This window comes from Apteryx rowi, unplaced genomic scaffold (genome assembly GCF_003343035.1).
Source record: "Apteryx rowi isolate R43461 unplaced genomic scaffold, aptRow1 scaffold_213, whole genome shotgun sequence".
In the NCBI taxonomy this organism is placed as follows: domain Eukaryota; kingdom Metazoa; phylum Chordata; class Aves; order Apterygiformes; family Apterygidae; genus Apteryx; species Apteryx rowi.
Window position 1 is genome coordinate 63,187 of NW_020448453.1, and position 27,447 is coordinate 90,633.

Consider the following 27,447-nt stretch of genomic DNA (forward strand, 5'->3'; position numbering starts at 1 on the left):
TGCTACCAGCTGGGACAGATCTCACATCTTTGCAATTTTCCTCACCGTATGTCACAAGAGTGTAATGTGAAAATAAGCCTTAATGAAAGTGGTAAAGTGCTGATTTATGACCTTTACAGAATAGATGGCTAGAAAGTTCACCAAGTCCCTGTTTCCAGATTGCAGCTAACATACCTAGTATATATTAAATTCATTCTTCAGTTCACATTTTCCTTTCAAATAGCTGAAATCTGTTCTATAACCTGTTCTGTTTCTGCCCATTTGTATTATAGTTTGTATTATAAGTTTGTATAAGTTTGTATTATAGCTGGAATCTTCTGTCTCTCAATTGCTTTATCCCCTGGACTATTGGGCAGTTACTGTTATTTTGACCAACGACATCAGGAATTGCCCATAGTATTATAAAATACTCAGTTCCATAATTGTGAGATCAGATAGGATTTACTGTAAACACTATTTGGTAGTATCATTTGCCTGACACTGATGAAACTAAGAGTCCTGGCAGCTCCCAGCAGTGGACTTGCCAAATATTCAGCAGATAAATGAAAGAGAGACATCTCTCTGGTCCCCTCTGTGGTTTCCACTGGGATTAAGACAAGACAGAGGCAGTGCCTGAGGGTGAAAAGCATGGCAAGAAACAGGTAAAGCAAAAGTTATATGAAAAACAAAAGAAAAAAGAGGCAGAGGTTGAAGCCTGAAGTACAGAACTTCTTTTTCCACCTTCGACTCCTCCCCTTGTCTACCTCATTATGTACACTGACCTGTTTCTGCTTTTACTTGCAGTCTCCTGGTGCTGTCTCCAAGGAGGAGGATTACCATTTGTTGGCTGGATTTGCTGCACCAAACTTGCACTGCATTGCCTCAATCCTCAGCAGTGGTCCATGCCACAGGAGACTAGCAACRCCACTAAAACAAATCACAGAAAGGCTAGTCCAAAGCTCCAGTTGCAATTGCCAGCTCACRGGTAAACTTTGCATTCTGAGAGATTTACTGAAACTAAAAGAATTCACCTGTGCGTAAGGATTACAGCTAACCAGTGGGTTCCACGGACCATCCGAACCTACTTCTGCTTCCTCCCAAATACCATCCCTCTTTTGGGACTACTCATGACAACCTCTTTGACAAAGAGCCACCATGCTCTAACTTGATGCAAAAAAAGTACATGGACTCATAGGCCTAGATTTGTCTCACCTGTTTCTATGCACCTAACCGAGGCATCTGGGGTTGAGATCTTGTTCCCGCAGCCTCTCACCACCTTCAGCAGCAGGGAGAGCAGAGTGGGAACAATGGTTCATTTTCTTTCACGACAGCAGAACTCAGAGCTGCTCTCCAGTTTCTGTTGGTTTGAGACTTAGCCTCGTACATGGCAAACATCTGTAGCGATCAGTTCCTGAAAGTTTTCCCCCATTCCTTGTACAAAAACCTCTATGAGAAACACATATAGCAGGAGAGGGAAGGAGAGAAGGAGAGAGCAGATAAGTGTATACAAGACAGAATTGTTCAATGGAAACTGATTACAAGGACAACCCGACTGCCAGTTATTTTGGTGCTTTGGGAAAAAGCAACCTAACACCAGGGGGGGAGGAAAAAAAAAAAAAAAAAAAAAGCTTAACTGCAGGTGACCTTGCACAAATTCCAGCTGCTGCCCACGCGAAAAATAGAGTGAGCTATCATGGACCATTCACTATGGACAAGGCTTTGTGCTCCAGTTAGTGCGTGTTATTTTATACATCACATTGAAATGAGAAAAGGAAATGAAAGGAATAAGATTACTCTACACACGACCTGTCTGGAATGCCAAATGCACACCAAGGTTTGTAAAAGGTGATGTGTGCTTCCATGGGGCTAGGGGGGAGAAAAAAAATAAAAAAAAAATAAAAAAGAGTTAAAAGGGATAAAATGAGAAACTGCCCTGTCTGAAATTTGCTATAATGCTTGTGGCATAGGACTCAAGAAAAAAAATTGACATTCACGTCCTTAAAATCCTCTTTGGTATTTTTGTTTCTAAACCAATTTTTCAAAAAGCTCAGTCCTTGGAAAAACATTCAAGTTATAAATTTAAAGGAAGCAGCACGATATAACTGCAGCTAGTCATCATAACATTTTCTATCTGGGAACAAATAAGTTTGCACACATACACATACTTTCTACCTAGGTAAGTATGTCTACATTATAATCTCAGGAATGTAATGAAATCCCTGCAAAAATTGTTAAGGAAAGGGGTAAATCAACTTCCATTATTCTTATCTCTAAAAGAGAAGACATTACTGAATCTCAAAGGAAGAAGTAGCTGCTACAGCAGTCAAACTGTGTGCATTATTTTCAGTTAGATTAAGCAGTCATATATTTGGTGCAGTCTGGTAAAGTCTGAGAATTGGTTTCCCTATAAATTTCTGGGAAAAAAGCAAGAATGAAAACTACTTTTATGCTAATTCCCAGGCATTAGTTGTAGCCTAAGGTTATTTGATTAAATTAGATTTTTAATAGTCAAGGCAAAACTACCAATATGAATCACAAAAAATTTCTTCTTCCTCTTATTGAATTTACTTCTGCTATTTCACTGCTAGAAGAATTACTGCAGTTCTTGTAGAGATACATTATAAGTGACATTTACATTGTAAATTGTTACTGCTGAATTAGTAAGAATGAACATAAAGAGATGAGCCAGATTAAAGTAAACCATAATAGACTGAAACTCCAGTTGTAATAAATCCTGGAATAAATGTCTTGGGTAACACAAATATAGGCATGTAGCCTGATTCRCTGATGGGTCTCTATTTGGACTTTAAACGTGCAGAAATTTGATTGCTTTGCACCCAAATTTTATTGCATGCAATTACTGCAGGTGCAAAATTAGGGACTAAGGCACAGTAGGAGAAGAGTCTCAGAGAGAGCTCTGCGACAGTGAATTAAAATTCCACCTATGCGTGTGTCTCTATCATATCAGTAACTTAAATGGAAGGCACCTAACCCATTTGAGATTATATTATATTTGCAAGCAGTCATTGTGGGAAGATGCAACAAAAAAGTCTTTTTCTCTCAAGAGCAACCAGCTCTGCAGTAGTGTTTTTTTTATTTCCAGTTTTGTTTGTTGGAAATGAGGCAATGTATGAACATCCTCATTGGCAACAGGTAAATCTTTGCATCCATGCTTTTGAGAAGGAACCCACTGTTTGGAAATAGGCTTTTAAAGGAATAGAGCTGCATAAAAAAAATGCAAACTTTTTTCACATACAGATAAGTTAACCAGCTCTTCAGTTCCAAAGAATACCTTAAACCAATCCCACACATAAAGGTCTTTGCCTGCACAAAACTGGAGTCCAGGGAGCTTTGGTCCCGTGGGAATACTGAGTAAACTGGGCCAGAGTCCTTGTGCTCCACAAACCTACAGATACCAAAATTAATCTAACTTACAGTCCAAAATAACTGCCCTCTCCTCACGCTTTACTCATGTCAAAGTCTGTTACATAAATTTCATCTTTGGGGAACTAACTGCTGCATCAGCCCCACACCCAATCCCACACATTGCTCAACCTTTTATACCACGCTAATCTCAAACTTCCCTTCCAGCAGGCTCAGACAGGTCACAAGCCTGTTTCCAATTAGCTCAACCAATTATTTCACATCACCTGAATCTTAATTCTGCAAGAGCATTGCAGATCTTTAACTGGGCCTGTGACTTGGAATATATGCATATGATTGATTTCTTCAGGAAGCTCCATACCAACCTACTGTAGAGAGAAAAATGGAACAGGAAAAGGATTGTTAACATTAGGACATCACCTGCTTAACATGCAACAGGAGGCAAGATTCAGACATAAATCTGTAGGTCCCACAGCAAGGCATAGCTCAAGTTCAGTAACTTAAAGGCCTGCCCATGTAAGCACAATTTGTACCATCTTTTTTATTTAAGAATGTATACAAGATGGCAAACCGAAATGCTGAGATAAAGAGACAGCAGGATGTCATTTTACTTGTATTAGTTACAGACAGTGTATTTCAAATTCAGCCTTCACATTATGTCCTACAATATGTGAAAGCAGCTTCAAAGTTTAAAATAAATAATTAATAATTGTATTATTCCATTACTTATTCATGAAATCTCTTTTCAGTATAGCACAACAGTAGCATTATATGCTACAAAGTTCTTTCTTTCCTCACCTATACATACTCCACTCTTTTATAAAACTCCTCTACAATAGAATTAAAAATAGAAAATTGTATGATCCTTATACACTTGCAGAAAAATAAAACAAAATATGCTGGACATACAGTATTATTACTACAATATAGTTTTTCCTCATAAAGACATCATTTTACTTACCACACTTCACCAACAGCAAACTTTGAATATAATGACCTAATTTCAGAGTACCGTACCTCTATTCTAAGGTTTTTGTCACACATTTTCACTCAGTATGCACCCACGTGCGTGCACGTATACACACACTATCTGCACAYTTCTAACAGAAGAAAAAATAAGGGAAAACTATGATTCAAGGTCTTATAAAACAAATGAAATAACAATGAACAAAGGACCATTGATAATCATGGAACAGAATACTGACTTGACTCATTATTTCCAGATTTTTCACAGAATCACAGAAGGGTCAAGATTGGAAGGGACCTGTGGAGAATATCTAAGTCCAACCCCCCTGCTCAAGCAGGGGCACCTAGAGCACGTTGCACAGGATCGCATCCAGGCAGGTTTTGAATATCTCCRGAGAAGGAGACTCCACAACCTCTCTGGGCAACCTGTGCCAGTGCTCTGCCACCCTCACAGTGAAGAAGTTTTTTCTCATGTTCAGACAGAACTGCCTGAGTTTCAGTTTGTGCCCGTTGCCTTGTGTCCTGTCACTGGGCACCACTGAAAAGAGTCTGGCCCCATCCTCTTGACACCCTCCCTTCAGATACTTGTACACGTTGATAAGATCTCCTCTCAGCCTTCTCTTCTCCAAGCTAAACAGGCCMAGCTCTCTCAGCCTTTCCTCATAAGAGAGATGCTCCAGTCCCCTAATCATCTTGGTAGCCCTCCATGGCACTTGCTCCAGTAGTGCCACATCCCTCTTGTACTGGGGAGCCCAGAACTGGACACAGTACTCCAGATGTGGCCTCACCAGGGCTGAGGAGAGGGGGAGRATCACCTCCCTTGACCTGCTGGCAACACTCTTCCTGATGCACCCCAGGATACCATTGGCCTTCTTGGCCACAAGGGCACATTGCTGCCTCATGCTTAACTTGGTGTCCACCAGCACTCCCAGGTCCTTCTCCACAGAGCTGCTTTCCAGCAGGTCAGCCCCCAACCTGTACTGCTGCACGGGGTTATTCCTCCCCAGGTGCAGGACCCTGCACTTGTCCTTGGTGAATTTCATGAGGTTCCTCTYCGCCCACCTCTCCAGCCTGTCCAGGTCTCTCTGAATGGCAGCACAGCCCTCTGGTGTATCAACCACTCCTCCCAGTTTTGTATCATCAGCAAACYTGCTGAGGGTGCACTCTGTCCCTTCATCCAGGTCATTGATGAAGAAGTTGAACAAGACTGGACCCAGKACTGACCCCTGGGGGACACTGCTAGCTACAGGCCTCCAACTAGACTCTGTGCTACTGATCACAACCCTCTGAGCTCTGCCATTCAGCCAGGTCTCAATCCACCTCACTGTCCACTCATCTAGCCCACACTTCCTGAGCTTGTCTATGAGGATGTTCTGGGAGACAGTGTCAAAAGCCTTGCTGAAGTCAAGGGAGACAACATCCCCTGCTCTCCCCTCATCTACCCAGCCAGTCATTCCATCAGAGAAGGCTATCAGCTTGGTTAAACATGATTTCCCCTTGGTAAAGCCATGCTGACTACTCCTGATCACCTTTGTATCCTTCACATGCATGGATAGGGCATCCAGGATGAGCCGTTCCATCACCTTTCCAGGGATTTTTCTAAACATTGAGAGTGTTTTTCAGTGTGTTTCTAAAAATTTAATTTTTATCTTTGATAAGGAAAAAATAGATAGTACTGAACTCTGGTAAGCTAAGCATTTGGCCTTAGCTCAAGGGGGTTGCGTTGTTTTTTCTTTTTGTTTAATAGTTAAATATTTCTATCCCTGAGGACTAAACTGATTTGTGGTATTTCATAATTCAGGGAATAAAGAGAACATTACCTAGCTATTACACATTCTTCCCTGTCTTGCATTTATTTGGATAAGATTTCATCAAGGCAACTGAGTTTAACTTTGTGCATGACTGATTCAGAGCAGAAAAAAATATTTTTGTGCATTAGAAATGATCTGGATGCAGAACAAAAATAATCCTACCTGCTAACATATGATCAATAACTGACTCATAAGTGCATTTCCCTCTAAAGGTTCATAGGTCTGGTACAGAGAACACGCTCTTGGGAGATAAACAACTTAAAATCAAATCCAGAAAGCATAACTTTCCACTTCCATTTTCTTCAATGTGTTTAAAAGCCTTACACTTTTCTGCTTTATTATAATCACTCTTTAACTTAAGTAGCGAGAAGTACAAAGTAACATTATTCCTTTTTCAGACATTTCAGAAAGTCACAGCATGAGAAAGACTCCTAAATGGGCTTAGAGTTTGAGAGTAAGAACAGAATAAGCGATGCTTTGACATTCAGTACATCCCTCCTCGTCACACTGCAACCATCCATGTTGCCACCATTTCCCATTTTGATTCATGGCAAGAGCCATGAAACCAGCTGATGGCATTTAACATGCCATATCAATGTCCTTCCAACCCACTACAAACAAATAGAGATTGAAGCTCACAGCTTGTTGTCATTATGATTTGTAGAAACACTGTTTTATTTGAGCAGTTTCTAATACAGAAGCTCAGATTCAGTTACCTTAGTGAATCACTACATGTCAGCTGAGTTGTAGTAATGCTCCGGACAGGCAGAAAAACAAATGCTTTCGCCTGAATCTCCTTCTGATCGTTTGAATGTGTTGGAACATCCAGTCAACGCAAGGTAAGCTACTGCACGTTTGTTGTTGTGCAGTAACTTATTCAGATATAGTAACTTCAYCACTTGTCTAAACCCTTAGTCTGAAATAATAATCCATTTCAGCTTATGCTAATCTTAGTATATTGTATTTTTTCCTTTTGCTAAGTACTCAGTCACTAGCATCAGACAGCCATGCAACTCTCTGAACAACAACAAAAAAGGCAGTCCTTGTCTCAAAAAGCATGCATAAAGTGACAGTGGGAGCAGTTTCACCAAAACTGAGACCATATGTAGATGAATGATGGATGAATCCAAATCAAAACCTGCCTGCTAAGTAGGGAGAGAGCTGTGATGAGGCTATCTATCATAGAACTGCTTTACGTATACAATCAGACATACCAAAAACACATGTGCAACAGATGCATTATGAAAGCAGAGCTGGTTCTCTAACAGCAGTGGCAAAAGCTGGGCAGAAAAAGCAGAACAACTGTAAGGCCAGTTTGAGAAGAAGTATCACAATTACTAGCCTACACTACAAAGATTTCAGAAACATACAGCTGCTATTAGTTCCCCACTAAAGGAAAGTGACTGTTGTAAAGAGCACCAATCCCAGAGTGGCAGTGTTAAAATTAAGGACAATTCTTCAGATGATATAAATCAATATAGTTCCAATTCATATCAATGGAAGATCATGTTAAGAGCTCAAGAATATTAATGAATTATTTGTTTAAAAGGTTTGCCATTACAAGTACTCCCCACCCCCATCAAAAACAAAACCAAAAAAAAAACCCCACAAGAACACAGAACAAAGAAGCATTTGTGTACATAGTAAACATCTGGCAAAGCAATGATAAACAGGAGGATTAACATTTTGATGTAGTTCCATTAAAAAGAACACTCCCCCACTGTTGGAATAATTTCAAGAAAAGCTCTTTCATTAAATCAGTCTTTCATACTAAGATTTCTTCTCAATGCAATTTAAGCTTATTATGTTAAATGAACACTATTATATGTGCAATAAAATAAACATAAGTACTATTTTTATGCTTGCCTACCAGTAAATCACCCTTTTAAAGATATTACAATTCTATCTGATGCAGAGTAGTTAAACATACACATTTAAAAGTTGGTGGTGGTTCCTCTCTTTTCACTTTGATGAGTTGGTCCCTGAAGCGTTCACAAATTAAAAAGAACCTAACTTCTCACATTTCCTCCACTTACAAGTGCTTATACTCTCGAACACAGAAATTGTCCTAATATTTGGCTAAATGATGCTATTAGGACCTAGTCCCATCTTCAGTATGGAATACTTACAAAAATCATTAAAAACGGCTGCAAGAAACCCTGAGACAGTTGTACAATAATACTGTGTAAGGGCATAGTGTCATGGTTATGTATTTTAATCAGATTTCAACTGGTGCCTACTACTTTCCCTGTTTTTTTTTTTCTTCCAGTCATTTGTTTGTCCTACCAGTTATCTTTTACACAGCAAAAATGTGAAATCACAGAGTGGGACATACAATCTATTCTACCCCGTTTTATACCAGGTATATAAAATGGGGCTTTGACAGGGGACGAGTAGCTAGTAAAGACACTTGTCAAAACGTGGGTTTTTTGGCATAGATGATATTTTCTTTTATTAAAAGGGCCAATGCAGTTACCTAATATCATCCCTTTTCTCAGTGCAAGTTTAGCATATGTTTTCACTTATACAAAGCAAGAAAGATAAGGGCTGAAGAGATGGAAGTGCAAACGAAGCTGAAAATAACTTTACAGGTTCCAGATCCCAAAAGTTGCAACTACTGAATTTGTTTCTGCAGTGCAAGTTAAGAAAAACTATCAGCTAAAATTAAAGCAGTGTACACATGACATAATGCTACAGCAGATTTAGGTCAATCTTAGGTCTACATGGAGAGATAAAAATAGATTTTTTTTAATCTTCGTATGTTCAGAGAAGACAAGACTATGATCCTGCACAAGAGCAGCTCTGCAACAGTCATGATGTTTTTCAAACATGGTCAGAACCACCATTTGCTTAGGTCTGCTGCGCATGCACATTCTTGTTTGTGAACAGTGGAAATGATGATTTAGCAATATATCCTAAGGACAATCTGTTATACCTTGTATCACATTTTAGGTTGACAATATCGTTAAAGATTTAGCCTGTTTCTCATTAACTTCAGGTAAACTTGCAGGCTGCTAGATTGCAGTGCTGGAGACAAGGACAGCATACTTTCCTGGTTCGTTTCCAATAGTGACACAATTAATTTGTTATAATGCCGTTCAATTGTTAATACAGTCAAATGCTTTAGGACTTGAAATTGCTTCCCCCCCCCCCAAAAAAAAAAAGAGAGAGGAAGAATTTTTTTTTTTTTTAACATTGGAAATGTAACGCAAATTCAGCTGGAGTGAGCAGCAACAAAACACCATCTCATAGCTGCTGAGTGGCCAATAACATTGGTGGTTTCACAGCAGGTCAAAGAACTTGCACATTACAAAGTGTAAATGCAGCTAGAACAATTTACACCGTAGTTTACAGACCTGACAGTGAAGACAGACTGAGAGGACCTTGGGACTGAACTACCATTTCCTTGCAAAAGATGGTCCCTTAAAAGTCAGACTTATGGCAAAAGAAAATCTTGACTGGCTGCTTCATACACTGCACCTCTCTGTGCAGCATGAACTTCAGCATCTACAGTTCATCACAAATTTATCACACACAGCACACTTACTAAAATATTTACATTACTCCAAGGGATCACAGTCACCATCAGCAGTCAGAAAGAAAGGAGACTGAATGAAGTTAGCCAGGCTTGTTACATTGGCTAACCATCAAAAATAGAAATGTTTTTATTTCTTCATTAGGCAAGGTTATAAGTCAAACTGGAACTGAATCACCCTTAAATTTATTATCTTTGAAAGTTACATTAAGAAACAATCCAGATCAAGTGCTTAAGCATAGACATTGCTTACATGAATTAATCAATCTACTTAAATGAATGAAAGAACACAGACAAGTTATCTTGAAGGAAATCACTTTCATAATACAGTCACAGAAACCAACAACATAGTTGTGTTTTTTTCTTAACAGCAGACTGTGAAACTGCACAGATTTACCCTGGTTTGTAACACACCACAGAAATGACACTGTCATTAGTTTTTTTCATCAGGGAGTAGATTAGGTCCTAAAGTTACTTCAAGCAACCTGAAAAACCAGGCGTGTAAGCCCATTGTTTCTATGAATACCTATCGTCAGATAAACCATATCAGATAATTCATTGTTTCTGAAGCAACTGAATGTCAGCTAGGTTCAGGAGGACCAGATGTCAGCTCAGCCCTTCTGATAATCAGGACAATTATTCAAGGGCCAATACAGGAGGCAAGTGCCTAGGTTTGAATCAGAGACAAGGTCAGAACAAGGGAAAACAAATAGAGCAAACAAATGTAGACATTTCACAAGAGATATTACACAAGAGATTTTCTTGACAAATGCCTTACTGCCCTATTATTCAGATCTGTGAGTTCTAGTCTACCTTTTGAATGCTCTACTATAAGGTATTGAAGTATTTGTACTTTAAAAAAATAGTATTTCTGCATTTATCAATAGCAGTCACTTATCAGTAATACTTCAATGAATCAGAAGGGAACAGCACACATGCTGTTTTACTATTTTAGGCATAAAGTTCAGTGTTCTCAAAAACAGTGCAGCTTATGTAAGGATAAGGCTTCTTCACAGTATGGTACTAAGAAGAAATTTATTCACATATACTAAAAAGTATCTATAAAAAACAGTTATTCCCAGAATAATTTGTAATATGCTCAGTACCAGAAACAGACTAACCACATGGTGTTCAACAGGGAAGAAAACCATTAAACTATTAATCCATACAAACATCTCTCTTCCAGTCCTCCAATGCTAATTAAAATAAATATATGCAACTGTACTTCTGTTACTGAAAACCTGAAAGGCACAAAACTTGCAGCAGCAATATTACTAATTAATATTTTAATATTTTAATTTTAATCATCAAAAATGTAGCTTTTTTAAAGCAAGGAAATTAACTACTCAATTAAATCAGTAATTTGTTCCATACCAGCTGTTAACCTTTTTGGTGCTTATGTAAAGAACCAGACTGACTACATAATATTCCTTGGTTTCTTCCAACCATATCAAGTCAACACTGACTTTACCCTCTGAATCTGCATACTCTGTGGTATAGATATGACCCATGTAGTCATAAAGGCCAGATGTCTTGGAAGACAGTTCCATGTAGACTGGGGCACTGAAACACCAGAAGGGCTTTTGAGTTTCATCCAAGACAGTAACATCCATCAAGTAACAGCCCTATAAGCACAAGCAGAATAGATTAATTTCCTATGCCATGGCACAGCCAAGCAGATCTGTCAGTGATTTTAGAAGAAATACTAGGGGTTCAACATACAGCAAATTTTAGTATGAAGGCTAAAAATTCAAAATGCTCCATAATGCTCCACTGACTACTGCAAAGCAACAGATATTTACTTAGAAGATTCCAACAGACTTCAAAAACTGCAGCCTACAGACAGCAAAAATTGTGCCTTGTCAAACTGAAGGTGGCACTGCCAGTCTAGATCAGATGTTATTTCTAGAAGACCARGCCTTGAAAAATCTCTATTTCTAAATAATTATTTACCTTACCATTCAGGTAATGATAGTCCTTTCAAAATGAGTAAGAAAGCTAAGCTTAAACTCAGGTGCCAGGCTTCTACAAATGCAGCAATGCTTGCAAAGAGACTCAAAGAGACCACCTCCACAGCAGCAGATGAGAGAAAAATGTATGTATGCACAGAGAATTGCCCTTAAATGCTAGCTGTAAGTGAATGGCATACAGCACTTTCTGAACTGATGCAGGCTTCAGTTCCCCAAAAGATAATATTAATATAGGTCTCTCCTCCAAGTAATTCTTGGTAAAAATTATTTGAAATACTTCTTTAAATCACTACACAATGACATCATTTTATAATACTAAAGTTAGGCTGCCAGTTCTTGGGCACTGCATCATAAAGGTTTCAAATATAAACATACAGGTTGTGCACCGTTGTTAATACCAGCTGTTACTTATTCTCATGAGTTCTGAATCACTAAAAGAATAAAACTTAATTATGTTGTATATATGCATAATTCCCAGGAGTATCACTTGTTCCAAAGGCGTAAACTCACCAGCATTGCATACTGAATGCCAGAATATTAATTTAGAATGCTTTATTTCACTGTATTAAAGCTGTGCTTCTGTTGCTTTAACAATTCTTTCAATATTACTGTACTTCAGTCAAATAATACAAAGCAGATTGCACAAAAGGTTATGAGATACAGTTTTCACAAATTTGATACTGTAGATAGCTGAAAATATGAAATTCAGATCAAACCTGTAGTTCAGCATAATAATTTATATGAGCTATAAATTAATTCAAACAAGAAAAAAACAACAACTACTATTCTCTGGTCTGACATCTTTTATAACAAAGGTYAATTATGAAAAGTAAAGTACGGCCTTGACTGAAGAGGGTTCTGTCTTCCCATATATCCCAAAGTACCTGTACTTCAACAGTTAACCTTCATAAAAAAAAAAAAAGAAATCCAGAATTACCAGAGGAAGGTGTTTTGTTTTGTTTTTTTAAGTATCAGCAAAATCCCAGGGCTTTTAATACATTATAAATTCAAAGTATTGGTATATTCTGCTGCTGTGGCTGATTTCCTTTGGCCTTCACATGTTTTAAGAGTTTGATAGAGATTTAAGTTAAAAGCTAAATTGAACTCTATCTGTAGCTATTTGTTGACATGCGCAATTTCTCACCAAAAAGCAAGGAGTTAAAAAAATTTTTGATATAATTTATATTGAATATTTGTTTTTGGGGAAAAAAAAAAAACTTACGTTGTAAGCACACAGGACAGAGCTAAACTAAAGACTGCTGCCTTAGCACTCTGTTTCCTCTGACAGTTAATGTCTCAGATTTTTATGTGGTACTCATGATTATTTTCACAGAAGAAAAAAATTCTGGCCAAGCAACTGTCAATCACTATTTTCTGATATCTACCTAGTACTGCAGCAAGTTTTCCTATCTCCTATTGTACTTTTTTCAACCAAATGAAGCACTTTCTCTAGTTTTGTGCTAATAGCCTATTAACTTTAAGCACATGAGTAGTTCTTCTGAAATTAATGAATGCAAGATAAATAAATAGCTCTGTATGAACTCTATCAACAAATTCAGGTCTGAAGTTTCTCAGAAACTTTAAAAAAGCATCTATTCTGCATTTTGTTTCTGAATAAGTATTCACAGAAATAAAAACCAAGATTTCAAACGATTGTCTTTAAGTGTTGTTTTGTTGTTTGCTTGAATTCCGTTAACTTTGCAATGAACAACATTTTATTGACATGCATAGAGGAAGGATTTGTTCTTTTGAAAACAAACACCTAACTCAAAGAGTTTAGCACAAGCTGAGAAAAAAAAATGCAAAAAACCTAGATTTTTCTTCAAATTCCCCTTGTTTGCATAGAGACAAAAATGCTATGAACAATTAGACAGGGAGGACTGAATGGGAATTGTAATTCAAGCTCAACTGTAACTGATGTTCCCAACAAAAACAATAGTAGGTTACTAAGCTTTAAGATGAATTTTATACCCCCCATTGCACAGGAATGCTGACTGATACTGTAAACCTTAAAGCAAGTGTATTAACGTTGTTGAACAAAATATGTTATCAAACATTATTTTATTTTGCAGTTATGCAAGATTATCAAAAGGGCAGTTTTATTAATTGTGTTTATTTTTTTCAAAGTATTTTTGAAATATCAAAATTGAAAGCAACTCTAACAAAAATCATTTTTCAGTAGGGCTTGAATTATGCTTATCAGAATTTTCTGTAGTTTTGAAGTGCGCATGCAACTGAAGTATGTTTAAAAATATGCACCTTCACCACTACTGTAAAATCTGCAGGAATATTTTCAATCTCTCTTTAAAACCATTCTTGTAGGAACTTGATACAAGAGAAAGAATGAGCAGTTCTCTAGAATAGGAACACTCAAACGGGACAGTGAATCTAGCTGTCCCATTTGCATGGCTGATGAGCTGGCTGCTGACTGCGTGAACACGGGCCATAGTTTCTGCCCATGCCCACTGGCATTTTAATATTCTCCAGCAGTCCCTTGAGTTTCATTGCACATATACACCACAACAGAAACGCACAGTATTTCCCTGGGGGTTCAAGAACTATTGGCCGCACCAGAACAAAAAACGTATTTGCAGTACGTTTTTTGTCCAGCATTTCCAAGAAGTGTTGGTCACACACTGCATCCGAGGAGCAGAAAGCACTGCAGTCACCATGCATGCATAGTGGGTCTATCATGCAATCTATCCTTTAAGACAGAAAGGATAGGCGCTACTTTTCTAGAAATTCACATAGTCTTAGCAATATTTGAATTTTAAGAGATTTTTTTAGTACATATACCTTCACAAAGAAAAACAGTTAAAAAATTTGCATAGTTAGGATRCATAAACATCATTCTATTTTGAGATAAGCATTTCAAGAAACAAAAAAATATTAGTGACTGACCTTTACATTGCCTTTAAACACATCTGTTTTCCAGGATAAGCCAACTGTCCCAATAATAGGCAAGTGTTTTGCATTATCCTTTACACTTACAACCATTAGTCTCAAATATCCATTTTGAATGTCACCTGAAAATATTAACAATATATAGCATTACACTGCTACAAATCAAACTAAGCCAATACACGCAATGTTCTGCCTGCTTCTCTCCCCGTCTTCAGGTGCCTCACACTCGCCAGCAAGGAATTCTGACATACACCAACAGCTATGTATCCAGCACATTACAGAGAATTTGAGTCACCGTTCAGGGCTTTGATTCTGTGATCTACAGTAGAAGCAGCTGCTAAAAAATTYGTTAGATTTGAGTACCAAAATCTGGAGCTCACTGAGAGGACTTACACAAGGATGCAAGGAGTAGGTTCCACRTTTAATATTTCAATTCCATGACACAAGTGGCTCCATCAATCACAAAAGTCAAGCTCAACACACAACACGTGAAAGAAAAGGAAGGATCCCTCACCCATCCCTTTTTTTTTTTTTATATATAATCTTTCTCGTCTCTCTGATAAGTCAAATAACCCTACACTCTAAACAATCAGTCCTCCCTAGAAAGTCAAATGATTCATTTAAATTGGTAAGCAGCAAGTCCTGATTTGAATCAAGGTTTTAAATTACAGATTTGTTGATTTTTTTTAAAGCTTCCCAAAGGCTCACTTTCATTTTTGAACGGATTATTAGAACTTCTTTGTTACCTTTTTTACTAAACAACCTTCTTTGTTTGGTATGTCCTTCTCTCCTCCCAAAGGAGACTGATTTTTGTAATTGCTATTTTTTCTCCTCCTACTGGATAAAGAAAATTAAACAGAGAATCCAAAGGTCTAATTATAATTTAGGGTACATCATAATAAACTAGATCTTTAACTGTAAAAAACCCCCACCATATCATGACATGAGCAAGTTTCTTAATAGGACATTCCATAAACAAATTCCTAGACAAAAGATACTAACTCTCTTCAAAGGCAGAAAGAAGGCACTAGAGACATGGAAGAGAGAGAGGACCAGAACTAAATATCTAGTGCTTGCAGGAGGCAGGTAGGAAAGGACAGAAGGAACTCCTCACAAAATTACAGCTTGCTAGGATCCAGTAGCGGGCTCTGGATAACTTAAGGAGCTTCTAGGGTGAAGGTGGTTTAAGATGCAAAGTGAGTAAGAGAGAAATAGTTTGCCTCTGGCTCTCCTTCAGTCTTCAGCAGCAAGGGACTGAAGGTAGATCAAGAACAGAAGGGCTGGCTTGTCRTCTTCTTTGTGCTAAGAAGCTAAAGCCTGCGTGCAGGAGCAGCGAAAACTTTGTGCAGCAGCTGCTGAARGCAGTCAGCCAGAGGCAAAGCGCCAGAGACAGATTGAGCCTCAAGCTTGCCACGGAGGCCAGAAGCTTCTCTGAATGGGCGCCGCGGGACTAAGCAGCGCCCACAAGAGGCCTGAGCACACACCAATGCCAGGAAAGCATCACTCACAAGTAGGGCTCCAAAGAGCAGTCACTGTGCAAAGCAAGAGGGACAGAGGAAGAGGGGGTCAGCACAGTGTTTGGAACAGGAGTGAGAATATGGTGGAACAGGCTCAGCTGTGCCCAGGAAATATTTTGTATGGTTGAAGGAAAAACATATCACTCCAGACAGTGATAGCCAGTATCTTTGCAGTAATGTCCCAGAAACTCAATGAAGAAAACACAAGCAGAATTCACAACCAGAATCTAGCTCAAAGTGCAAAAAATAATGGTATTAGGTATGGATGATACTTACCGAGTGGTTAAGTCCCAAACCTCAGTAAATTAAATTCAATGACAAGATTTCATTCAAGATAATAGATTTTAGATAAACAGTCAAGCTTTACTGAATGAACATTAAGAGCTTCCATTTAAAAATGAGCTTTTATACATGAAATGTTAAATAAAATCAGTCAACAAGCATTTTTTTCCAAAGGGCTATTCAGTCATCTGCAATTCAGATTCAAAGAGAAGCAGCTATTCTTCTCACTCACTCAAAATAAATGAAAGTTTTAATTGAATTTAAAAAGAGAGAGAAAGAGAGAGAGATTGAAAAAAAAAATGCTGCTAATAAAATAAAGAAGCCTAGGACATCAGCATTATTGCAAGAAGTTAATAACCAACTACCACATTGCTAGATGGGCCGCCTGGCTAAGGTGCAAGTTATAAATCCCCTTTTGCAGTTACTTATCCATTCTGGCTTGAAGTTGAAAGAGGTGACACAGAACCAGGAACCTGAAGGCTAATTATTCATCCATTAATTAACCTGATCTTTATAAATTTCTTAAATATAAAAGCTCCATCCCAGACCTCATACCCAGAAGAAGAGAAAGGTATATCTAGAAGTTAGTAACAAGTCAAAGTGCTGTGTAGGTAAGTACTGGGATCTCCCCTCCTCATCTCAGTCTGATAGGAATCGGAAATCAAAGGGCAGAGCAAGCTATATTAAAAATACCAAGGGAAATATGGAGAGAGCAAACCAGCCAGGGCTCTTCAGCCTGACCTAGAATTTGTTTCATTAGCCCCATTATGATATTTACAGTTCAGAGCTTCTGCAAGACAGCAAAGACGACCTTTATGCAGTATAGTTCATAGGGAAGAGGTATTGTCAAACATAGGGAATGCCAGTAAAAAGGATCATGTAGTCAAACCTCAGGGGAAAAGAAACAAACAGTCCAATAGTTCAAAGGTACTTATTTATGCTATAAGCTTGATTTGCTAAGCAAGGCTTTGTTTTAAGTTATAATTTGATTGTTATTTTCACAGGGAATGCTGAGGTTAACCCTAATTCTGGCTGGCAACAACCAACCTTTCCATGATGAAATGGACATTTAAATTTGCAAATCAATCTTCAAAGTCAAACAAAAACATTTTAAGTACACATGTAATATTTTGAACACACACAAAAGTCATTCTGCTATGTTTTGCGAGCATAAACACATCAATTTACACTAATCAGGAATAACACTGAAAAGCTTAGACTACTATACAGCTACAAAACTATGTTTAAAAAGTTAAAAAACTAGATAAAACATTTCAAGAATGTTTATTAAAAAGTTAGATGCAGTATTCATGACTTTTGTATGAGTTGTATGAAAAGCCTGCCACAGTTTCCTAAAAACAAGAGAAGTTTTCTAATAAATACATTCAATTTGAAAGTATTTAGCATATTCATCCTACATTATCTGCAAACAAGACATTACCAATCCTACTTAAATGAAAGGAAGCAAAAAAAAAAAAAAAAAAAAAAAAAAAACCCAGCCAAAATAGGGTGCCAAAGCAGCTAGCTACAGCAGTGCAAGTATTAATAACAAAGAAAAGATATGAAGTCGTAGATATTCTCTCTACTTGGTTCAATGAAGTGTGATATAGCTTCTTTCTAATTTAACATTATGGATTTTGCAGAAAGAAATGAAAACAGAGCAGTAAGAGTGAAGCACGGTATTCATGAAGACTAATGAAAAAACAGACAAAAATTAACTGATTTGTTTGTTCGCATTTATTTTTTTCTTGCAGAGTAGCATATGGCAATCCCCTAGTGACCTTGGAGTGTCTACAGCTTTTTAATGTAAATAAATAACCCAGTGTGAAAGCTGACAACTGATCTGTGAAACAGGTGGTGAAACCTGCTAGTGGCACGTCACATTCATAATTTAAAACAAATCTCGACTGGGTAGAGAGTTTTAAGAAATAGCAAGGCTTCTCACTCCCTACCCAGGGCCATCCTGGAGAACGGGACACAGAATGCTGTCAGAATGGAGACTAAAAACAAAGCGTAAACTAGCAAAGACAACCAGCTTAGGCAAATCCACCCTGTTGGCCACGTTCAGAAACACCACATCCACAACACAGCAAAGCAAGTGACTCAAAATGTAGAACTAACAATAACTTACTGCAAAGCTATGTGACAGCAGACTGCCATCAAGTGCCTCACTACATCATTTTTGAACAGAAATAAAGGAGGAAAACAAGCATTTTCCAAAAGGGATTCTTAGGTAAGTACACAGAAGAGAAGAGATGATGAATGAACTGATTGCCTGCAGAAACCAAGGTCCAGGAAGCTGACATCCTGTGAAGGAGAACCCCGGTGTGGTGACACACAGCTAAAGCACTCAAACTCAAGGCAGTTCAGCAAATGCTTGTGATCGYAGAACAGATTCTCTAACTATCATTCAAAGTGAGATGGCTTTACAACTTTACCTGCTGGACATCTGCTTTAACAATCTGCCTGAAAATCAGCTTCATCTTTAACAGAAATAGCTTTTCAGTGGCAAAAAAGTGATATGAGCAATGACAAATGTGCCACATATTGCTTTCTCTTGTACAGCTGTATTACTAGAAGCACAGAATTTTCACTTTAGAAAACAAACCATAAAATTCACCCCACCCCCTCAAAGCCCCCAAACAAGAATGCAACCCTCTGGCAATTCACAGCAAAAACGAGTTGGAGTGTATAAAGAGGACTCCTGTATTGACTAACACCTCAGGGGAGAGCTCTATGGCTACAGCAGCAGAATTTCATTGAAGTTTTATCCTTGTGAGTGTTCCTCTATTTCAAGCTAGGAGGTTTTTTGAGAATCTGAAACACATATGTTTCAAGTTCATGGGACTACAACACTCCGCACTGAGCACAGGCCTACAGTCTAAATGACAGTTTGGGGAGTCAAGTACAGATGTTAAAAAGAAAAAAAAAAACAAAAAACCCACACAGCTATGGAGAAAATTGTTCTAAACACAGCAAAACATTCAAGCCTGATAACAGTGCCCTCTACTGTCTTCATCAAAAACAGTATTTTCTAAAATGAACAAATGTCTCATCAGTACTCTTACTAGAAAAATAGTGGGAAGCAATAATTGATTTATGATGCTTAATTTTAAGATTTAAGATTTGTAACAAATGATTTTTAAAACTTGAATAAATAACTATCTTCTGGGTTCTGTATAAATGCATTTAACACCTGTGCTGGGGAAAAGATGAGATTTGGAGGGCTTACTATTTAAAAAAACGTATTCACAGAAATTGTCAATTTTAAACATTAAACCAATAACATTTAGGTTTTCTAAAGAGTTTCATTGTTATTGTAATTTTAATTATCTTGGGGCATTAGATTTTTCAGTGGGCATATTATGCTTTTAAAGCTCAGCTTTTAAAAGTTACTATGTTTACTTACAAACATGTACGTATCAAGACTTTGCATTAATCAGCATCTCTAGCCAGATCCTGGCAAGTTTTCAGTATAGCTGTATCAGCATAAAATACAGCATGGAAAAGAATAAATACAAACCAACCCTGCCACCATGTTAATAGTACCATGCTGGCAAAACTGCTGTTGTGAATGTAGGATGCCAGCAGAAAAGATCTTTACTGCTTAAGCTTGTTCAGGATTACAACAGCTACTCCAGCAGAACTCCTCCTGTTGTCAGACCACCACTTGTACCCTGGGAGTCTTTGCTGACAGAAAGAGGGTTGGGTAGTTTTAGCTTAAGTCAAAAGAAAGTCACTCGTGTTTTTCTGCCAAATCCTAGTAGAATTAAGTTGGGTTGTACATGAACAATAAAGATGACTAATCATGTCAAGAAATGCCAAGAACTAGAAGAGAGAGGAAAAAAAAAAGGCAGTACAGCTAAAAACAATCACTGAAATTGTTTAATACACAATAAAAAGTGTCAGAACAGATGACCATAAGTTAACCTAAATAAAAATCTATAAATCTTGAAGTTCACAGTATTTTCTATAAATATATTTAAATATTCAAACTGTCAATGTACCACAAGTATACTTCAGAAGAATTCTACAAAAACAGGTGCCCAGAAAGTACAAGGACAAACTCACTCCCCCTTACAATGCTACGACTAGGAGGACATCAACCTGCCCCAAGAGCTGTACCACTGTGTTATTAACCCAGCACTGAACCAAATGAAAATATCCTGACTGTCTGCGTAACTTATAGCTCAGGCTTGATACTACGTTAATGTAATAGTAAATGTTTTTGACAGACTTTATACAGAGTAAGCTTATGATACCTCATGATATATCATGCGGATATTAACTGAATAATGCAAAAAACAAAAACATAACTTACTCAAAAAAAAAAAAATCAGTTTCCCCCCTTAAAAGAGAGACATTGGATATAAAAGAGAAAACAGATAACAGCAAGGATCATTTTAAGAACAGACATTACAATTCTGTTAACTTTACCTTTTCTGCAGAAGAGGCTCTTGAACGTTCCACACATGCAAGTATGGCTTCCACTGTGCATGTCAAGATGTAGACTGTAGTCATGCAGTCCATATTCTGGGTCAACATCATCCAGTACAGGTTTATTAGGTGAAAGGACATATTGTCTTTAAAAAAAAAAATTATAGAATTAAGAAAGGGAAAATGACTTAACAGAAAGAGATACGGTAGCCAACACCAAGAGGATCATTTTAGGAGAGGCTACAAGATGGCAAAAATCATTAGAACACACCACTTTTATTCTTTACTAATGTTTTTGAAAGTCAAATATCTCTAGTTTGTCATATTTTTTTACAGCTCACAAATAAGCTGTCTAGCCTAGCCAAAGGCAGAAAAAATGACAGTCAACTTGTACATCTGTGGAACTCCAAAATATGGACATGTTTACACTAAAAAGAAAAAAGAAAAAAAAAAAATCAGCTTAACTACAAATCTAAAAGCCAAGTGGCCACAGGTTTCTTTGGAAGAGACAATTTTGAATATTTTTGCCTGTGCCTAACCTACCAGAGAAACTATCTCACATAAATAACCAAAAGAATCCGAATTCCAGAGGCACTGAGCAATTCCTACAGAAGATCCTATTTACTATTAAGTGAGATGGTATTAACTTTTATTTTCTGGGTGAAAAGGGCTATACTGAGCGACAGCAGGCAAATAAAAGACTACAGGCACATACAACAGTGTCTGATCAGAAAGTGTGGGGGTGGGGGGGAAGAAGAGGGGGAATAAGTCCCAGAAATCATCCTCTAAAGCTTAAAGAAAAAAAAAAAAAAAAATCTTTTCAAACAGTTTACTGCGTGTAAGGAAAAACAGGTACTATATTATACAAAGGAAGACAAATGCTTGGTAGGAAATACAGTCAGCTTTTCAACAGGACTGAAAGATAAAACAGGCACCATATTAGTTGACTAGAATTTTTTCTCCCCTACTGCACTACTAAAAACTATTTTCCTATGTCCTAAAATGCCTTCCTCTCCTTCAGATCTTTCAGACAGGAAGAAGGAATAAAAGGACTGGCTGTGAAAAGGAAGGAAGGAAGTACTTGAAAGGACAGTGCATTTGTGTCATTCTCAGTACAGAAAGTACTTGTAAGAATTGTATGATTAAATTATCTTCTTAATAGCATAACAATGGCAACATTTTAGTATGAAAATACTTCCTCTACAGCTTAGTATATAGTTATCCTAATTCTTACTTAGATTGAACAGGAAAGGTTGATTATTGCCTAAATATTAACCACTTACCAGCAATCATTTTCAACTCTAAAACTCAAAGCTTTACTCAAGAGATTATCTTTACCACCCACAAAGAAAACCTCAAACTTACACAGTAGCAGAACCCAAAGTGCTTCTCTCAAGAAGTTGATGATAATGAAGACTCGCCATAACAAAAGCAATTTCATTTTTTCCCTGAAAAGTTAATCAAAGTAGATGCATTTTCATCTGGAATATTTAGGGTTTTTTTCACAAGGTCTTCTGAGCATTAAAGTTTACACATAAATGTTGCTGCTTATTACTCTGACACATGTTACAATAAGGTTAATAATGGCTTATTTCAATAGATGGACAAGTGTTCCTATAACTGCTATTATCCTTTCATCAGAGTATAGAATGTATATAAAAGACCACAGCATTTCCATACATTGGGGAAAAGGAGTGAAACTAGCTATGCCACAGAAAAGTTATCAGCAACAATCCATGAATCTTACTTCTCTAGTTTCTAGTTACCATCTGAAACAGGATAACTAAGAAAGATCAAGTGGACCTTACTCTCAGCTGCTAAAGACCTAAGCATCAAGCTTATTTAGATATTTAATGGCCTGTTTACAAAGAGAGCTAACATCAGTGAGGAATACAGAGTTATTCACTAAAAGAAAGAGTAGTGAACTTAAGATCCTAGGTGTCTTCACCAGATAATGTACTCTTGGCAAAGTGATAAGACATACCTCATATAGGCCTGCATAGCTCAAAGAAAACTTTTGAGATCAATATCAGAACTAAACAAAGCCAAAAGATATCTACTTACTTCATGATCACAAAATGCTTGGATTCCAGCTCTTTCTTTATAAAAGAAAAATGCATTTCTAACTCCTATATTTCCAAACACATAAGCCAATATTCAAACTGTTCGCTGTCAACAATCTGTTAAGAGTCCTGTAGTGGGAAACTATCTTTTCCATCTCACTAGGTTACTAAATAGAAAATGAACCTGCTGCCACCCCCCTCCCCCAAAAATCTTGGCTATTCCACTACTTTTGTAGTGGAAAGTTACAACTAAAAGAGATATAATGACAGATAGATGAATTTATCAGTCATACAGTGTCTCAGTCTTTCTCTGTCCAAATACCAGAAATACCAAATACCCTTCCTTGGCTGTCAAGACTACTAGCATAAACATCTTCTGTTAGGCAGCTAAGCTATGTGTAAAGAACAAAACGTGTGATGTTTATGATTATTACACTCATCTACAATTAACTGCCTAATGTTACTCTGCCCACATAGAGAAGAAAAACACCTGTTCAAAAAAGTAGCGAAAAATATCCTAGAGAGAGAAATTCAATGGTTAACAACCTTATGAAACTTAATTATAACTGAATTATTTCCAAGTGCTGAAAGCATTACTACTTCCAAGCACAGGAAGAGTTAACACTGCTATCGAGACCAAGGGGACAGAGCCACAAGAATGCCAATCTATTCAATTTCTGAAGATACAAAAAAAGGGGTTGTTCAGTTGTCGAGCTTTTCATGACTTTTCTAGGCTTAAAGAGCCCATAACAGGCTTGCACAGGTCAACCAGTCCCAAGATTTCCAGGTAATGGATATCTTTGAGTAAGATTCAAGCATATATTCCTCCTATGGTTTTAAATAATTCTTCTGGTCATTGTGTACACTTGAGATAACAAGTGTTTTCAGCTAGAAAGAAGAAAGCTTTCAGCAACTGTTCATAGACTCCCTGAGGGAAGTTCCTTGCCCATGCCAAATAGTATGATCAAGTCTACCACATCAGCATTGCTGGGGCAGCAAGRAAGGGCTGCCATCCCTGAATTCAATCCAAGAGCAGAACCCTTGAGACAGACTGCAAAGGGCTCTAAGCCAGGTTTTCACAGTACCTTACTATGCAACTCACAGCAGACTTCTAGCCCCCAGTGTATTCAGTGCAAAGATAGATTTCTTTGCAGCAGAAGTCTACTTCAGATGTTCTGCACTGCTCTCTGAAGTTGTCCATCTCTATACACAGCTTAGAGAAACTAATCTCTTAACTTCGACACTTCAGTTAACCACGCAATACCAACAACCAAATATCCCCATAAGGGCACCAGTTACAGCATTCCTACCAATGGAATAGGACAGGATTACACGGTGACATAGACTAAAGGAAACAACTAGCAAAGTTGCCATGTGGGAACTCATCACTTAGTGCAGGGGACAGGGGAAGGAGGAGGAGGAGTGCCTTTCTCCTCAAACTGAGCTATTTAAAACATCTCTGGAATATCAAACTTTGATACATGAAGACTCCAAAACAAATACAGTACCATATCTACTATATTACGATATATAACTGATCTTTTAGAGTTTGTTTGGAAAGTACAGACACTCCAACTACAGCTTTTTAAAATACAATAAATCAAAAAGCTTCCCCTATCTGTATTTTTAGAGTTTAGACAAGATCTTCTAAAATCTTAAGAAAGGGGAAGATACAAAAAAAGTACAAGGCAAAGGAACCGTTTTCTTCAAATCAGCCATAATAAAGTATTGAAACAAAATGTCATCTTACCTTCCAAAGTCCTAGTAAGAGTCCTGGATTCAGACCAAAGAGTTGGACAAGCTTATCAGCACCAATTGCTACATTGGTTTTAGTCAGGTTAGAAAGGCTGTATTTAGCAATCAGGGAACGACGACGAGGGCTTTGAAAGGAACATACAGAATATAAAAACAAGACTATGGCTCCTTATTTATGTAAAATTTCACCCACATTTCATTTTTAGTTCTGAAGTTTGATCAACAGCACATAATTAAAACTATTTTGAAAGTATTCAGCATGCACAGACATAAATTTTACTTCTGGACAAATGCAACACACTAGCAGGATCTTGTCACCTAACAGGAAGAGAAACAAAAGCCACCACAGGATAGCCTAATATACTGCTGAAAAAGAGAAGATAAATTGATAAGCTCACCCAATTTTTTAAGATATATGGAGAATTACTTATAATGTGTGTTGATACCATATGGAATCGTGGAATATTTATCAGCGTGAAGTAGGCTACTTAGAAGGTAAATTCTTCCCCCACAGAAATGAAATTTCACAGAAAGGACCAAACTGAGTATAGTTAATTAACAGGCTTCTATTAGAGGAAACTTTCCTTTTTGAGGAAATTCCTTCTAGATTTTGCCCTGTAATTCAAGTGATTTTGCTCCATAAACACCCTTTCATTCAAATTCATATTTTACAGGCATTCCTATTGGCTAAGGAGGCATAAAAAACAGCAGAAAAAAGAATCTGCATTATCTATTCAGAATGGAGAACCAACTCTTTCTAAAACACTTCACAGATTTTGGCTATTGTATTCAAAACTGTTCCTAGATTTCCCAAGAGTATCAGGGCAGTATCACCTACCACTATGTACTGCTAGCATAACAGTAGTAGATAGAGACTTCTTAACATTATCTTGATAACTGTATGATTTGGGGCAGGGAAGGGACACTAGCCCTTTCCATCTTTAAGTAGGTCAGGCTCGTATAAACACAGGAATTTTCCCGAAGTCTGCATTAGCTCTTAGCTTTTCCTTACAATGAAGAGACCAAAGTCCTTGCCTGTGTGGGACTTTACTGTATGACAAGCTCTCTCAAACCTATAGTGTCCGTTAAAACACAGCAGATGCTGGCAAAATAAAAAATATCAGATGTAATTCCCTCCCAGTCTAAAAGCTTTACCTTCACTATACTTCGGTTCTCAGACTGTTTGGTAGCCAGCTGCAATCTGAAATGAATCCCTTGCCTTAAGCCCTGAGCAAAGAGTTCAGACTCCAGACCAAATTCAGAAGTTTCCCCGCAAAGCAGTCAGCTGCAACTGCACTGTACACTGTGCATGCTGCAGYTGGGCAGTCCTCCTCAAAAGCTTTAAACACTTGCTTGACAGCATCACCCATAGAAGAGCTTTTCTCTCTCAGTACATCATTTAGTTGACTTTCTACACAGTGTTTCTGCCTAATATCCTAATGTCACACAGACCTGAAAATCACCATCAGCAACAACTTTGTGTTACCAATAGGCCATACTAATATAATAGAATAGTAAATCCTTTTCTGATCAGGGTTTTTTTAGTGGTTGGTTGGATTTTTATTTTAAAACCGTGGACACTAAGGAAAAGAACAACTATATTCTTTCTACAGGGCATATCAAGACATCAAAAGAATATCCTTCAATTTAACTAACTTCTAATGAATATTGCCTTCTTGAAATTTTGAAGCATTATAATCTTGCTCTTAACATTCTGATAGCGCTTGTGAAATCATTATCCTCATGCATACTCACAATCCCTAACATCTCATGATTATGTTAAATAAATACATCAACTCCCTGAAACTTTTCTTTTACTACAGTCTACATATGAATCATCATCTTTGTGGAAAGAAACTTGCCACATAATTAGACTGCAAGACTCCTAGGCTGGGCTGCTTAGCTGACTTCACACAGTAGGCTTACCTTTCCCATTCTTAGGCAAAGACTTTCCTTCTCTATGAGGAACCTTGTTTTCTGTATGTGAAAACAAAACTGTTTTCTTCATAGGTGTACTACTAGTTCTTTGAGGTGCACTGTGTRGTAAGTGTATGGCTTGTACTGCATGCTAACAGCAGACAACACAGACATGGAGAACTCCTTGCCAACAACAAATACATACATACTTCAGCTATATGAATGTATTCATATGTACATATACAACTAAGACCTCTAAATTCACATACACACCTATCACACTAAGTAAACATTATTGACAATTTATTAAGTTATATGCTAGATTATTATATCCAAGTAAACACTGATGTACTATTCCAATCTAAATCTCTCGCATTAAATTCCCCTAGATTCGCATTTTTCATTCATTCTCATTAGTATCTCTGCTTTAGATTTAGCTTTCCAAGGCAGGACCTATCTGTTAGTCTGACTCTTGTATGCCAGTAGCCACAGTAACATATGAATTCATGTCATAGCTGGCTGGATTATATCTGTTTCTTGTTAAAAAGCTCTACCAGCGAAGAACAGGACATAGGCTTTGGAAGAAATATTAGAGAGGCTTTCTAAGAAACAATTCACTTGTTAAGTCAAATCAAATTCACATAGCTCCTGCAGAGACATYATCAACCAGTAACATCAAAAAATTCCTCAAAAATCCTGCGTTAAGACTCACCCATTCTTGCTGGCAGCTCTGTTTTGCTCGGGAAGCAGTGGTGTCACTCCACATAGTTCTAGGGTTGATAAGACACTTAAGCATGGCCAACTTGTACTGTACCAGAATATAGTAACAGACGTGTCTTTAAATGATAGATCTGCCTGCTCCATTACATGTTCCTTTCCATTTTTGTCCTTCAGAACAATGACCCAACTCAAGCCAGATGCTCTGTT

The 27,447-nt window shown here is 37.5% G+C and overlaps 1 protein-coding gene and 1 long non-coding RNA gene across 13 annotated transcripts in view; both read right to left on the reverse strand.

Annotated features, from left to right (window-relative positions):
* The window catches only part of FBXO15 (F-box protein 15), an 80,402-nt gene that overhangs the window by 44,149 nt on the left and 8,806 nt on the right, over window positions 1-27,447 (reverse strand). For 6 of the 12 annotated variants that reach the window (XM_026064313.1, XM_026064308.1, XM_026064306.1 and 3 more), the window contains 6 exons: window positions 27,233-27,442; window positions 24,599-24,728; window positions 22,151-22,233; window positions 20,786-20,931; window positions 14,547-14,671; window positions 6,834-11,300 (listed from right to left, as the gene is read on the reverse strand). In XM_026064313.1, the coding sequence (XP_025920098.1) occupies window positions 11,031-11,300; window positions 14,547-14,671; window positions 20,786-20,931; window positions 22,151-22,233; window positions 24,599-24,728; window positions 27,233-27,442 (964 nt within the window). In that variant the 3' untranslated portion in view covers window positions 6,834-11,030. The other 6 variants (XM_026064305.1, XM_026064302.1, XM_026064311.1 and 3 more) reach the window with 6 other exon arrangements.
* LOC112965377 lies at window positions 558-3,673 on the reverse strand. The gene is made up of 3 exons (XR_003253274.1): window positions 3,630-3,673; window positions 1,192-1,425; window positions 558-906 (listed from the first exon to the last, which is right to left on the reverse strand). It is a non-coding gene; the product is annotated as an uncharacterized LOC112965377 (long non-coding RNA).